Source organism: Pteropus alecto, unplaced genomic scaffold (assembly GCF_000325575.1).
Source record: "Pteropus alecto unplaced genomic scaffold, ASM32557v1 scaffold76, whole genome shotgun sequence".
In the NCBI taxonomy this organism is placed as follows: Eukaryota; Metazoa; Chordata; class Mammalia; order Chiroptera; family Pteropodidae; genus Pteropus; species Pteropus alecto.
This window is the reverse complement of record NW_006443138.1, coordinates 25,777,330-25,790,837: the sequence shown is the minus strand read 5'-3', so window position 1 is coordinate 25,790,837 and position 13,508 is coordinate 25,777,330. Positions and strand designations below refer to the sequence as shown.

The 13,508-nt window shown below is 34.9% G+C and overlaps 1 protein-coding gene across 1 annotated transcript in view; it reads left to right on the top strand.

The window, feature by feature from the left end:
* Positions 1-13,508, top strand: part of CEP83 (centrosomal protein 83) — a 95,119-nt gene that overhangs the window by 80,116 nt on the left and 1,495 nt on the right. Inside the window, 2 exon segments of the mRNA XM_006923834.3 lie at positions 11,739-11,842; positions 13,312-13,501. Coding sequence (XP_006923896.1) covers positions 11,739-11,842; positions 13,312-13,501 — 294 coding nt within the window.

Below are 13,508 nucleotides of genomic sequence, written 5' to 3'. Positions count from 1 at the left end.
CTGCCTCTGGCAACCACTGATCTGTTCTGTGTATCTGTGATCTCCGTGTTTGTTTTGTTTTTGGTTCCACAACAAGTGACATCATATGGTATTTGTCTTTCTCTGTCTGGCTTCTTTCACTTAGCATAATGCCCTCAAGGTCCATCCATGTTGTTACAAATGAAAAGATTTTCTTCTTCTTTGTTAGTGAATAATACTCCATTGTGTAGGTGTATCACATTTTTAAAATTTATCTATTGATATTGAGGCTACTTCTATTTCTTCGCTATTGTAAATAATGTTGCAGTGAACATGGAGGTGCATATATCTTTCAAGTTAGTGTTTTGTTTTCCTCGGATAAATACCTGGAAGTGGAATTGCTGGATCATATGGTAGTTCTATAATTTAATTTTTTGAAGAGCCTCCATACTATTTTCCATAGCGGCTGTACCAACATACATTTCCACCAACTGTGCACAAGCATTCCCTTTTCTCCACATCCTTGCCGACAATTATTTCTTGTCTTTTTGATAATAGTCATTCCAGCAGATATGAGGTAATTTCTCGTTGTGATTTTGATTTGCATTTCCCTGATGTTAGTTTTTTTTTTCTTTGCATAACAAACAATTAGAAAATAAGGTATATAAATACCATTTATACTAGCATAAGAAAACATAAAATACTTAGGAACAAATCTAGTGAAAGATGTGGAAGACTTCTACATTGAAAACTACAGAGTTGTTAAGAAAAATTAAAGAAGACACAAATTACACCTAGTTCATGATTTAGAAGGGTCAGTATTATTAAGATGTCAGTTTTCCCCAAATTAATATGTAGATGAAATGTATTTCTAATCAAAATCTCAGCAGTATTCTTTGTGGAAATTTGAAAGTAGATTCTAAAGTTCATATGAAGGTGCCACGGACTAGAATTACCATGGCAATCCAGAAACAACACAGAGCTGGAGGAGTTACACTATTAGGTATTAAAACTTATTGTAAGCTACAGTAATTAAATACAGTGGTATTGGCATAAGGATAGACAAATGTAACAGAGTAAAGTCTAGAAATAGAACCAGAAGTATATGAACATTTGATTTACCGCAAAGTACCATTGAATTTCAATAGGGAATGGATAACCCTTTTAATACCGGGTGCTGAGTCAGTTGGTTATCTTTAACCCAGCCTCATTAGATTAAAGATGAACCACAGACCCAAATGTGAAAAACTGGTATAAGATTCCTTAAACAGGACATAAAAAAAGCACTAACCATAAAAGATATGGTTGAGAATTTGGATTTTATTAAAGTACTTTTTATAAAATGACACTTTATTAAAAATTTTTTATCAATTACATTTGACATTTAATATTATACTAGTTTTAGGCATACAGCATAGTAGTTAGACATTATATAACACCCCCATGACTATTTTATAACTGCCAATTTGTACTTCCCCTTTTTTTACTCAGTCCCCCAAACCTCTTCCTATCTGGCAATCATCAGTTCTCTGTATCTGTGTTTTCTTCTGTCTTGCTTGTTCATTTATTTTGTTTTTTAGATTCCACATATAAGTGAAATCATATAGTTGTCTTTCTCTGTCTGACTTATTTCACTTAGCATAATACTCTAGTTCCATCCATGTTGTTGCAAATGGTAAGATTTTATTCCTTTTTTATATTTGAGTCTTCTATATCTCTTTGTGGTTACCATGTGCTTCATATCCTACTTTTACCTTTTAACCTTTGTACTAGCTTTAGTGGTAGTTGATACACTGCCTTTACTATGTGTTTCCCTATCAGTGAGAATTTTTTTACTTTGCAATATCTTCTTATTCATATACTTTAATTTTTCTTCTTCTTCTTAAAGAAGTCCATTTAACATTTCTTATACTAGTGATGAACTCCTTTAGCTTTTTCTTGTGTGGGAAGCTCTTTATCTATCCTTTATTTCTAAATGATAGCCTTGCTGGGTAAAGTGATCTTGGTTGTAAGTCCTTGTTTTCATGACTTTGAATATTTAATGCCAGTCCCTTCTGGCTTGCAAAGGTCCTGCTGAGAAACCAGCTGATAGTCTTATGGGAGCTCTCTCATGAGTAACTGCTTTTCTCTTACTGCTTTTAAGAGTCTTTGTCTTTAACCTTTAGCATTTTCATTATAGCATATCTTGCTGTATGTCTCTTTGGGTTCATCTTGTTTGGGACTCTCTATACTTCCTGGTCTTGTATGTCTATTTCTTTTACCAGGTTAGAGAAGTTTTCACTTATTATTTCTTCAAATAGGTTTTCAATTCCTTGCTCTCTTTCATTTCCTTCTGGTCTGTGATGTGAATGTTGGTACACTTGATGTTGTGCCAGAGGTCCCTTAAAAGAATTCTCATTCTTTTGGATTCTTTTTTCTTTTGGCTGATCTGATTGGGTGTTTTTCATACTCTGTCTTCCAAATTGCTCACTCTGTCCTCTGTTTCATCTCATCAGCTATTGATTCCACCTAATATATTATTCATTTCAGTTATTGTATTCATTTCTGATTTTTTTTTATGGCTTCTTTCTCCTTTTTTATGTTTCCTTTGTTTTTGAAGTTCTCACTGAAGTCATCTCTTCTTCCCCTAAGTTCATCGAGCATCCTTATAACCAGTCTTTTGAACTCTGTGTCTGGTAGATTGTCTCCATTTTATTTAGTTCTTTATCAGGAGTTTTATTCTTTTCTTTTGGACATTTTTTTTGCCTCTTCATTTTGGCTACCTCTCTGTGGTTGTTTCTCTGTAGTAGGTAGATCTGCTATATTTTCCATTCTTGACAGGGTGGCCTTATGTAGTAGGTGTCCTGTGGGGCCAGTGGCACAGTCTCCCTGTTCACCTGAGCCAGGTGCTCTAGGGGTGTCCCTTGTGTGATTGTATGTGCTCTCTTATTGTAGTTGAGCCTAGATTGCTGTTGGCACATCATTGGGTGAGACTGACCCTAGGCTGACTGACTGTGAGGACTGGATGTGACTACAGCAAACAAGCTGTTATGTGGCAGCTAACTCTATGGAGTGGGATTCACTTTAGTGGTGCTCTAGTGCCTGCCAAGTCCATCTTTTGGGTATGTCATTTTTGATGTTAATTGGGTGATGCTCTGATGTGGTCTGAAGATGGAAACCAGGCTTTTTGGGACAGGCTCTGGTACAGGCCAAGGTCACCCACTGCCTGTGTCAGGCCTAGAGTCACTTGATAGGAGTTATAAAGTGATCCGAGGTTGGTAGCTGCCTATGCTATGCATAACCACCTGGCTGCCACTAATTCCATGCTTGGGTCCACTTAGCAAGACATATAGGGCATGGCAAGGCCAGCCATTGCCTGTCTGGGGTTTGTGGACTTTTCAGAGATTTTAGAGACGTCTTCAGCATGGGCCCAGGCTGGCAGCTTGTGTAGATGGCCTGAAAGAGGTTCTGGCTTGGAAGGGTCTCAGAGAATCACCAAGGTGGGATAAGAGTAGTGTTAGCTAGTTAATGGAGATTCAGACTTGGAGCCCACCTGTGCCTGCAGGCTGGGTGTCGGGAGAGTTCAATACAGGGACAATGGCACCTGCTTCTCTAGTCCTTGTTTTGAAGCCAGACAGTTCAGTTCCTCCCCATATGTTCTAACACTTTCCAGCTGCTGTCTCTGCTAGAGCTTAGGATGAGTTTTTGTGAGGAAGTGACTTCTTTTTATTCTTAGTTATAGGAGTTCTGTTTAGTCTTCAGGTGCTTCTCAAGGTTCAGTGTTCTATAATTTAGTTGTAATTAAATTGTAGGAGGAGAGTACAACATTTACCTACTCTACCATCTTGAGCAGAACACCCTAAAATGACACTCTTAAGTGAAAGAAAATGTTATAACAGACTGGGAGAAGTTCAAACTGTAATATGTATATCTGACAAAGGATTCATATTCTGAATATATAAAGAATTCCAAACAATCAAACTGATTAAAGTATTTTTAAGCAGTCAAAACAACAGTATTTACTAAAGTTAAAAAAATATGTAAATCGGAAGCATGGCGGCATGAGAGATTCCCCTGATCGCTTTCTCCCCTTAAAGTTACAAGTTAAACAGCTATAATTCAACAGAGGACTCCCTGCTCAACACATAAACACATCTGAAGAGATCCACCCATCAAAACATCTGAATATGGGTGAATCAGTGATCGGGGCAGAGACAGAATACAGAGGTGCGGCAGCTGTGTTCTAGTAGCTGCCAGCACCAGGCAGAAAATAAAGCCATGGAGCTTGACTGCCTTCCCCCACCTTCTTAGAGCTCACCTCCCCTCACCTTCCCAGACCTGGGCCCCAGAAGAAGTTGTAGCAGTGAGTGTTGGGTTACAGAGCAGAATATCTACAGCCCTGAGAACTGAAGAGACAGTTCCAGAGTGCAAGCACACACTGTGGCTAATTCCAGTGATGGATGGGGATATAGAAATGAGGCAGCTGAGGTCTTGCAGTCACCATTACTGGGAAGAGAACAAATCCACAAATGCACAAATGGCCTCCCCTAGCCCACCCTGTGGTTTATCCCAGCAGGGGCACCTGGGACATCTGGGTCAGTGTGGCACTGCATCTGGTCATAGGGGGCAGTGCCAGGATTTCATGGCCTTAGAACTCCATTGCCCACTGCATTCCTCCATGAGAGTGGTGCCCTGAGACTGAAGTGAGTTGGTCACAGAGGAGGCACCCATCTCCCCAGGGAATACAAGACATTTCCTACCATCCTACAGAGACTGGAGAAGCTGGAGCAGTGCAAGAGAAAATAAAACATTTGTATTCCAGTGCCACCTACAGGAAAATGAAAGACCTCTTTATTTAACCTGCTTAAAGAGGTATCACTCAAAAAACAAACAAACAAAAAATGCATTCATCCTCATATCTGACTAGGCAGAGAAATAATCCATCAAATACTATGAACAACCAAGGTAACAAAGCAGCTCAGAAAGAAAATGAAAAATCTCCAGAAAATAAACTTAAAGACATGGAAATATGTGATTTAAATGACAGAGAATTCAAGATTCTAGTCCTGAAAAAAAAATGAGATGTAAGAAAACTTAGGCAGTTTAATGAACTCAGAGATAAATCAATGAACAAAAGGAGAAGTTTATCAAAGAGACTGAAACTTTAAAAAAGAACCAAATAGAAATTCTGGAACTGAAGAACTCAAAGAGATGATGAATGAACTAGTGAGCTTAGGAAACAGAACTGACCAGATAGAGGAAAGAATCAGTGATACTGAAGACAGAAATCTAGAAATATTGCAGATGGAAGAAAAGACTTGAGAGTTAAAAAAAAAAAGGAAAAAGGAAAAAAAGAAAAACCTCTACAAGAACTATATAACACCATCAAAAAGAACAAGATAAAAAATAATGGAATGGGTATACCAGAAGAAGACAGAAGGGAACCTATTCAAACAAATAATGAGAACTTTCCAAATCTATGGAAAAAACTGGATCCTGGAATCTAAGAAGCAATCAGAACACCTAATTATCAATACAAAAAGGCCTTCTTCAAGCACATTATATTAAAACTGTCAAAAATTAATGACAAAGAATTCTCAATGTAGCCAGAGAAAAGAAGATGGTAACCTCTAAAAGAAATCCCATTAGATTATCTGGATTTTTCAGCAGAAATTCTACAAGCTAGGAGGGAGTGGAATGAAATATTCAAACTATTGTAAAATTGCCAGCCAAGAATAATATATCTAGCAAAGTTATCCTTTAGATATGAAAGAGAAATAAATGCTTTCCCAGACATACAAAAGCTGAATTTTCCACTACAAGACCTGCATTACAGGAATACTGAAGGAGGTTATTCTACCCAAAACAAAAAGACAAAAGGATACAAAACTACGAGTATGATGACTAGCAGACAGAAGCAGGAAACTGCAACCTTTATTCAGAATAAGGTATTATATACTTAAATATAAAGGTTAAATAAGATGGTAAAATATTAAAAAAGAAGAAAAATATAGTTACTGGAACTCAGAAATGAACTTAGCATAAATAGGAATAATTTGTGACAACAAAAACATAAACAGGGAGGGGGTAAATTTCAGAATTTGCAAAGGGGAATGGAGATAAGATGTAACCAGAAGAAAAAGGACTACTGTATGTGTGAAACTTTCTTTTACATAAACTTAATGGTAACCACACAAAATCCAGAACTGAGACACAACATAGAAAACAGAGGGGGAAAATAACAGAGTACCACCAAACTAAAATAACAAAAACAAGTACCAATAAACAGTGGAAACCCTGAGCTACCAGAAAACAAAAGATAAAATGGCTATAGAAAATACTCATATATCAATAATCACCCTAAATGTAAATGAACTGAACTCACCAAAAACAAAACAAAACAAAAAAATGCAGAGTGGCAGATTATATCAAAAAACAAAACCCAACTATATGCTGCCTGCCGGAGACATATCTCCGCTACAAGAACAAATTAGACTGAGTGAAAGGGTGGAAAATAATGCCTAAGAAGATGCCATACAGAGAAAAGTGTATGTAGCCATACACTGACAAAATAGATTTCAAGGAAAAAAGGTAACAAGAGACAAAGGATGAACATTTAAAAACGATAAAGGGGACAGTACAAGAAGACATAACACTTTTTAGCACATATGCACCCAATCAGGGAGCGCCAAAATATGCAAAGCAACTACTAACAGAACAAAAGGGAGAAAATAACAAATACATTTATAGTAGAGGACTAAAATACCCCATTGAAAGCTATGAGTAGATTCAGAAAATCAGTAAGGGAATATCAGCCTTAAATGGCATATTAGATCGAATGGACATAATAGGCATTTACAGAGCCTTTCATACCAGAACACCAGATTATACATTCTTCACTAGTGCCCATGGAACATTCTCAAGGATAGACCATATATTGGAATACAAAACTAGTGTCAAAAAATTTAAGATTGAAATCATACCAGGTATATTTGACCACAGTACTTTGAAATTGGAAATCAACTGCAAAAAGTGAGGAAAATCCACATATACGTAGAAATCGAACAGCACGCTACTAAAGAACAACTAGGTCAAAGAAAAATAAAAGGAGAGATCAAAAGATAGAGACAAATGAGAATGACAGTATGACATATCAAAACTTTCGGGATGCAGCAAAAGTCTAATAAGAGGGAAGTTTATATCATATGCCTGTATCAAGAAATAAGAAAAATGCTGAATAAATAACATTACATCTTAACTAGAAAAAGAACAAATGAAACCCCAAATCAGCAAAAGGAAAGAAATAATAAAAATTAGAGCAGAACTAAATGAAATAAGAGAACAAAAGGACAATAGAAAAAATCAATGCAACAAAGAGCTAGTTCTTTGAACAGATTGATAAAAATCAACAAGCCCCTGGCTATCCTTACTAAGGAGAAAAGAAAAAAACTCAAAATCAGAAACAAAAGATAAGTTATAACTGATATCACAGAAATACAAAGAATCATACAAGTATACTATGAAAGACTATATGCCACCAAATTCAGTAACCTAGAAGAAATGGACAAGTTCTTGGAAATATATAATCTTACTAGACTGAATCATAAAAAACTAGAAAATCTAAATAGACCGATCAACAGTAAGAAAATGGAAACAATCATCAAAAACCTCCCAAGAAGTCCAGAACGAGAAGGCTTTACTAGTGAATTCTACCACATTCAAAGATGATTTAATACTTGTCCTCAAACTTTCAAAAAATTGAAGAAGAGGCAATACTTCCTAACTTATTTTATGAGGCCAACATTACCTAATACCAAAACCTAACAAAGATAACACAAAGAAAACTACAGACTACTACCTCTGATGAATACAGGTGTAAAAATCCTAAACAAAATACCAGAAAATTGAATACAATAACACATTAAAAAGATTATACGTTATAATCAAGTAGGGTTCTTTCCAGGAGTGCAAGGAGGATTCAACATATGCAAATTGATCAATGTGATACACCACATAAATGACGGATAAAAATTGTATGATTATATCAATAGATTCAGAAAAAGCATTTTATAAAACATCTATGATTAAAACAGTTAATAAGATGGGTATAGAAGGAAAGTACCTCCATATAATAAAGGCCATATATGACAAACCCTCAGCTAATATCATAGTTAATAGTGAAAAACTGAAAGGTTTTCTTCAAAGATCAGGAAGAAGACAAAGATGTCTTTTCTCTTACTCAACACAGCATTGGAAGTCCTAGCCACAGCACTCAGGCAAGAGAAAGAAATAAAAGGCATCCAGATTGGGAATGAAGAAGTAAAATTGTCACATTTTGCAGACAACATGATTTTTTATATAGAAAACCCTACAGACTCCAGCAAAAAACAAAAACAAAAACTATTAGAAACAAGCAGATACAGTAAAGCAGGATACAAAATAAATGTAAATAATTCCTGTGTTCCTATATACTAATGATGGAATTTTGGAAAAAAATGAAAAATATTTTCTTTATAATTGCAACAAACAATAAAATACCTTGGAATAAACTTAACAAATGATGTGACGGACCTATACACTGAAAACTACAAGACATTATTAAAAGAAATGGAAGACACAGAGAAATGGAAAGATATTGTGTGATTGTGGATTGGAAGAATTAACACTTAAAATGGCCATATTACCCAAAGCAATATGCAGATTTAATGCAATCCCCATCAAAATCCCAATGGTGTTTTTTAAAGAAATAGAACAAAAAATCATCAGATCTGTATGGAACTACGAAATACCCTGAAGAGCCAAAGCAATCCTGAGAAAAAAACAAAGCCGGAGGTATCACACTCTCTGACTTCAAATTATACTACAAAACGACAATAATCAAAACAGCATCGTTTTGGCAGAAAAACATACATAGACCAATGGAACAGAATCGAGACCCCAGAAATAAACCCACATATACATGGGCAAACCATTTCGACAAAAGAGCCAAAAACATACAATGAGGAAAAGAAAGCCTTTTTCAGTACATCGTGTTGGGAAAATTGGAAAGCCACATGGAAAAGAATGAAACTGGACTGTTATTTGTCACCATACACAAAAATTAATTCAAAATAGATCAAAGACCTAAATATAAGACCTGAAACAAAATGCTTAGAAAAAAACATAGGTACTGAACATGTGGACCTTGGTCTTAGAGAGGATTTTATAAATTTGACCTCAAAGGCAAGGGAGGTAAAAGCAAAAATAAATATATGCCAAACTATCTCCATAGCAAAGAAAACTATAAACAAAACAAAGAAGGAACCAATTGAGTAGAAGATATTTGGAAACAAAACCTGTGATAAAGGGCTAATATCCAAAATATATAAAGAACTCATACAATTCGACAAGAAAATAATCCAATTAAAAAATGGGCAGAGGACCTGAACAGACAGTATTCCCAGGAAAACATACAAATGGCCAATGGATATATGAAAAGATGCTCAACTTCACTAGCTATTAGGTAAATGCAAATCAAAACCACAGTGAGGTTGTGGGGGGAAAAGGAATCCTCATACACTGCTGGTGAGAATGTAAGTTCATACAGCCACTATGGGAAATAGTATGGAGGTTCCTCCAGAAATTAAGAATAGAATTACCATGTGACCCAGCAATCCATCCCCCTTCTGGGTATCTACCTCAAAATTTTGAAAATATTTATTTGTTAAGATATATGTACCCCTATGCTCACTGCAGCATTATTCATGGTGGCCAAGATGTGGGAAAAACGATGTGTCCTTCAAGAGATGATTGGATAAAGATGTGGTTCATATTGGTACACATATACAATGGAATATTACTCAGCCATAAGAAAAGATGAACTACTTTTTTGTGACAGTATGGATGGATCTTGAGAATATACTAAGCAAAACAAAACAGAAAAAGGTCAAGAACCATATGATTTTACTCATATGTGGCATATAAAACTAAAAGAAACAAGACAAAAACTCATAGGCACAAATAATAGTATAATGGTTACTAGAGGGAAAGGTGGGAGGGGGAGGTAGAAAAGGGTAAAGGGGGTCAAATGTATGGTGAAGGAAGTAGATCTGACTTTAGTGAACACACTGCAGTACACTTATGATGTGTTATCGTACACTTGAAACCTATATAATTTTATTAACCACTGTCAACCTAATAAATTTAAAAAACATGTATATTCTATGACTCCTGGATATATACTCAAGATAAATGAGTACATATATCCACCAAAAGCATGTTCAAGAATGTTCATAGAAATTTTATTTATAGTAGTCAAAATGGAAACATTCAAATTTTCATCAGTAGCAGAATGAATAAAATGTAGTGTATTTGTAAAATGGATGACAGCATAACAATGGAAAAGAACTGTGACATGTAATAACATAGTTTAGTCATATAGGTAAAATGTTGAATGACTTCAAAAAAATCCAGATACAGAAGAGTACTGTATGATTTCTTTGCTATGGGTGGGTGGATGGATACAGAATCCTAAATTACCTATAAATATGTAAATATATACTAATGGTTAAAGACAGAAGAGTGGTTCCTTTGCCAGGGTAGAGGAAAGGAGGCACAAGGTAGTAGTTTTCTGGGGTACTGGAGGATGGGAAGTAATGGGAATCATGAGAAGGAATGCCCATAGTAGCAGTGTTAGCTCCCAAATGGAAATAACCAAGATGACCCTTAACAGTAAACTGGGTAAATATAATAAACTATGTAGTATTCATTAGAATATAACATTGCAGCAGTGAATGAACTATACCTATAAGAAGTAACGTGAGTAAGTCTCACAATATTGAGTAAAAGAAAAAAGCCATTTGTAAGAGCATGTACACAATGATTCCATTCATAAGAAATTCAAAAATAGGCAAAACTAAACTATAGCTCTGGAATTGAATGAGTAGGTTGCCTTTTCAGAGGACAGAGGGGGCAGAGATTGAAAGGAGGAGAGAAGGAGCACCTCTAGTTTAGCACTTGCTCTTGATCTATGATGTAATAACACCAGCTTTGCTTTGTGGTTTTACATTTTGCTTTACATTTACATTCTGTGTATTTTTCTGTAAGCCTGTTATACTGCAATAAAAAGAGTTAGAAAACAAATACCTAAAAGGTCTGTAGCTACTAAAGGATATGCAACACTTATAGATGTTTCTCTATAAACCAAAAACAACCTGCTTGTAAACTGAAAAAATATTGCTTTTTCATATACTAGTTTTGCATTATACATGGATTTTTCCATAGCAGAAAATTTTCCTTTTGTAAAGTTTAAAAATTTGTTTTCTTTTTTTAATATTTAGGAACACATACTTTCAAGCTGAGACGCTTCCATAATCTATCTTAGCTTTCTGATTCTTTAATTTACTGCTTTCGTAGCTATTTGTCAATTGCAAACGTGCTTTTAAATTTTTTCTTTTAAACATACGGTATCTCCTGTGAAAAGGAAGAGCTCATGATTCCTTATCAGATGACAGACAAACTCACTAGTAAAATTTGACTCCTCCCTTTTTAGATGTTTTTATTTAAAGCAATTTGGTTATTGATACCAGTTTTCTGGTGTGGCATTCATAATAGTTCTGTATGTCACACCGAGGATGTGAGGTAGATCTGTGGTTTATCTGTGCAATTTTCAGTAAGAGTCATATCTACTAATCTTTGTCCCAGCTAGTCACTGAAAACACTCATCTCTAAATATTGTTTTGGTGAGTAAAATATTCATTATATAGTTTTTTTCAAATAAGAAATTATGTATTCACATACTTAAATTGTTTCTCTTTTTCTAGAGAAAATCTCTTCATGAAAACAAATTGAAGAGACTACAGGAAAAAGTAGAAGTCTTGGAAGCAAAGAGAGAAGAATTGGAAACAGAAAATCAGGTGTTAAATAGGTAATATATTTGTATGCATATATACCCCATATAGTTATTTTGATATTATAGAACTGTTCCGTTTTTCTTTTAAAATCTACATTGTAAAAAATTCTAAAACTATTCATTATATTCCTAATTCATTCTTTTTATTATTTTTTTCTGACTGAATGTTCCTTCAAACAAAAAGGTCTCTAACACATGCCAGTGTTCGTGTTGCGGTCAGGACTGACAGGAAAGGTCAGTCACTGGCTTTGGTAGCCAGTTGTGGGAATTCATGCTACTTTGACAAGACAGTTGTAATGATTGCATAGTTCTAAAATTGTGGCTACAACTTTGACTCAAAGACCAGTTTTTTATTTGGTGGGAGAAAATATTACTTATTATTTCTGGTTTTTCATTTACATCCAAGCACAGCTAAAAATCTGCATCATTAACATTTTCCAGTAGGGAAGATTTACCATATTAATTTAATAGTAGTGGCATTGTATTACACATTTGATTCAAGTTAATAAAAAAAACCTTTCCAAATTCAGCTAATTAGTGGTAGCCTTCAGCAGTTAGACAGTATTAGACTTTTCTGTAATAATATCTTTTCTGTACCTATAATATCAAGCAGTAATGTTTTATAATGTGCACTGGTTTTCTTGGTTGTAATCATTACCACAATGTGAACAGTTGTTGTTTTTAAAACAACCAAGAGGTTTCTAGACTGTGGAACTACTGCCAACTTTATAATGCACTGTTCCAAAATAAGATGCCACCAAATACACTCAAAAACAAAATTCAACTTACTACTTCTTTCGTAACCATTAATTTTGAAATGTTATCAATTCAAAATTGGGCAGCTATGGCACCAATCACCTAGAACTTTGGTTTTGAAACTATGCTTGATTACTGCTGTGATTGATTGTCAGGAAATTCGTGTCCAAAAAGGTAATCTTTGAAGGCCTGAAAGGTTAGCTTTTTTTATCCATGTCATTTTTCCCTAAAGTTGGGACTTCACCTATGTTATTAGCTACATTTTTAAAAATCAGGTTGAACAATATGAAATTCCCTATATTTGACCCATATTTCACCTAAAAAAATGGCCATTTCATAAGATTCAATCCAGTGTTTTCTGTATTTGATTCCTTCTGTAAAACAAGGCACCTTTTGGGTTAAGTTGTTTCTTAGTTTCAGGATTCATGGGTTGGGGGAGTGGAGTGGAAATGAAAAAGTATCAAGGCTTGATTTTTAAATCTTTGATTAAGTGGCAAATAAAACTTTAAAATGACTTGATAGTCTGCAGTGCTAACAATATATATGATTAAGGTATCATGTTATATTTATCTTTCTTGATAAACAATTTTATATACGTTATATACAGATAAACCTTATAGAAATTCTCTTCCTGTTTAAAATTCTGTGAATCATACTGTTCTTGAATAGACTACAACTGTTTTAAAGAACTGTGTAACTGTTTTAAAGAAATATTTTTTCTTTTTAAGACAACATGTTCCATTTGAAGACTATACAAGGCTTCAAAAAAGACTAAAGGATATACAGAGGAGACATAATGAATTTCGAAGTTTAATTTTGGTTCCTAACATACCTCCAACATCATCCATCAATCCTGTTAGTTTTCAGTCATCAACCATGGTTCCAGGCATGGAACTAGCCTTTCCTCCTCATATGCAGGTATGAG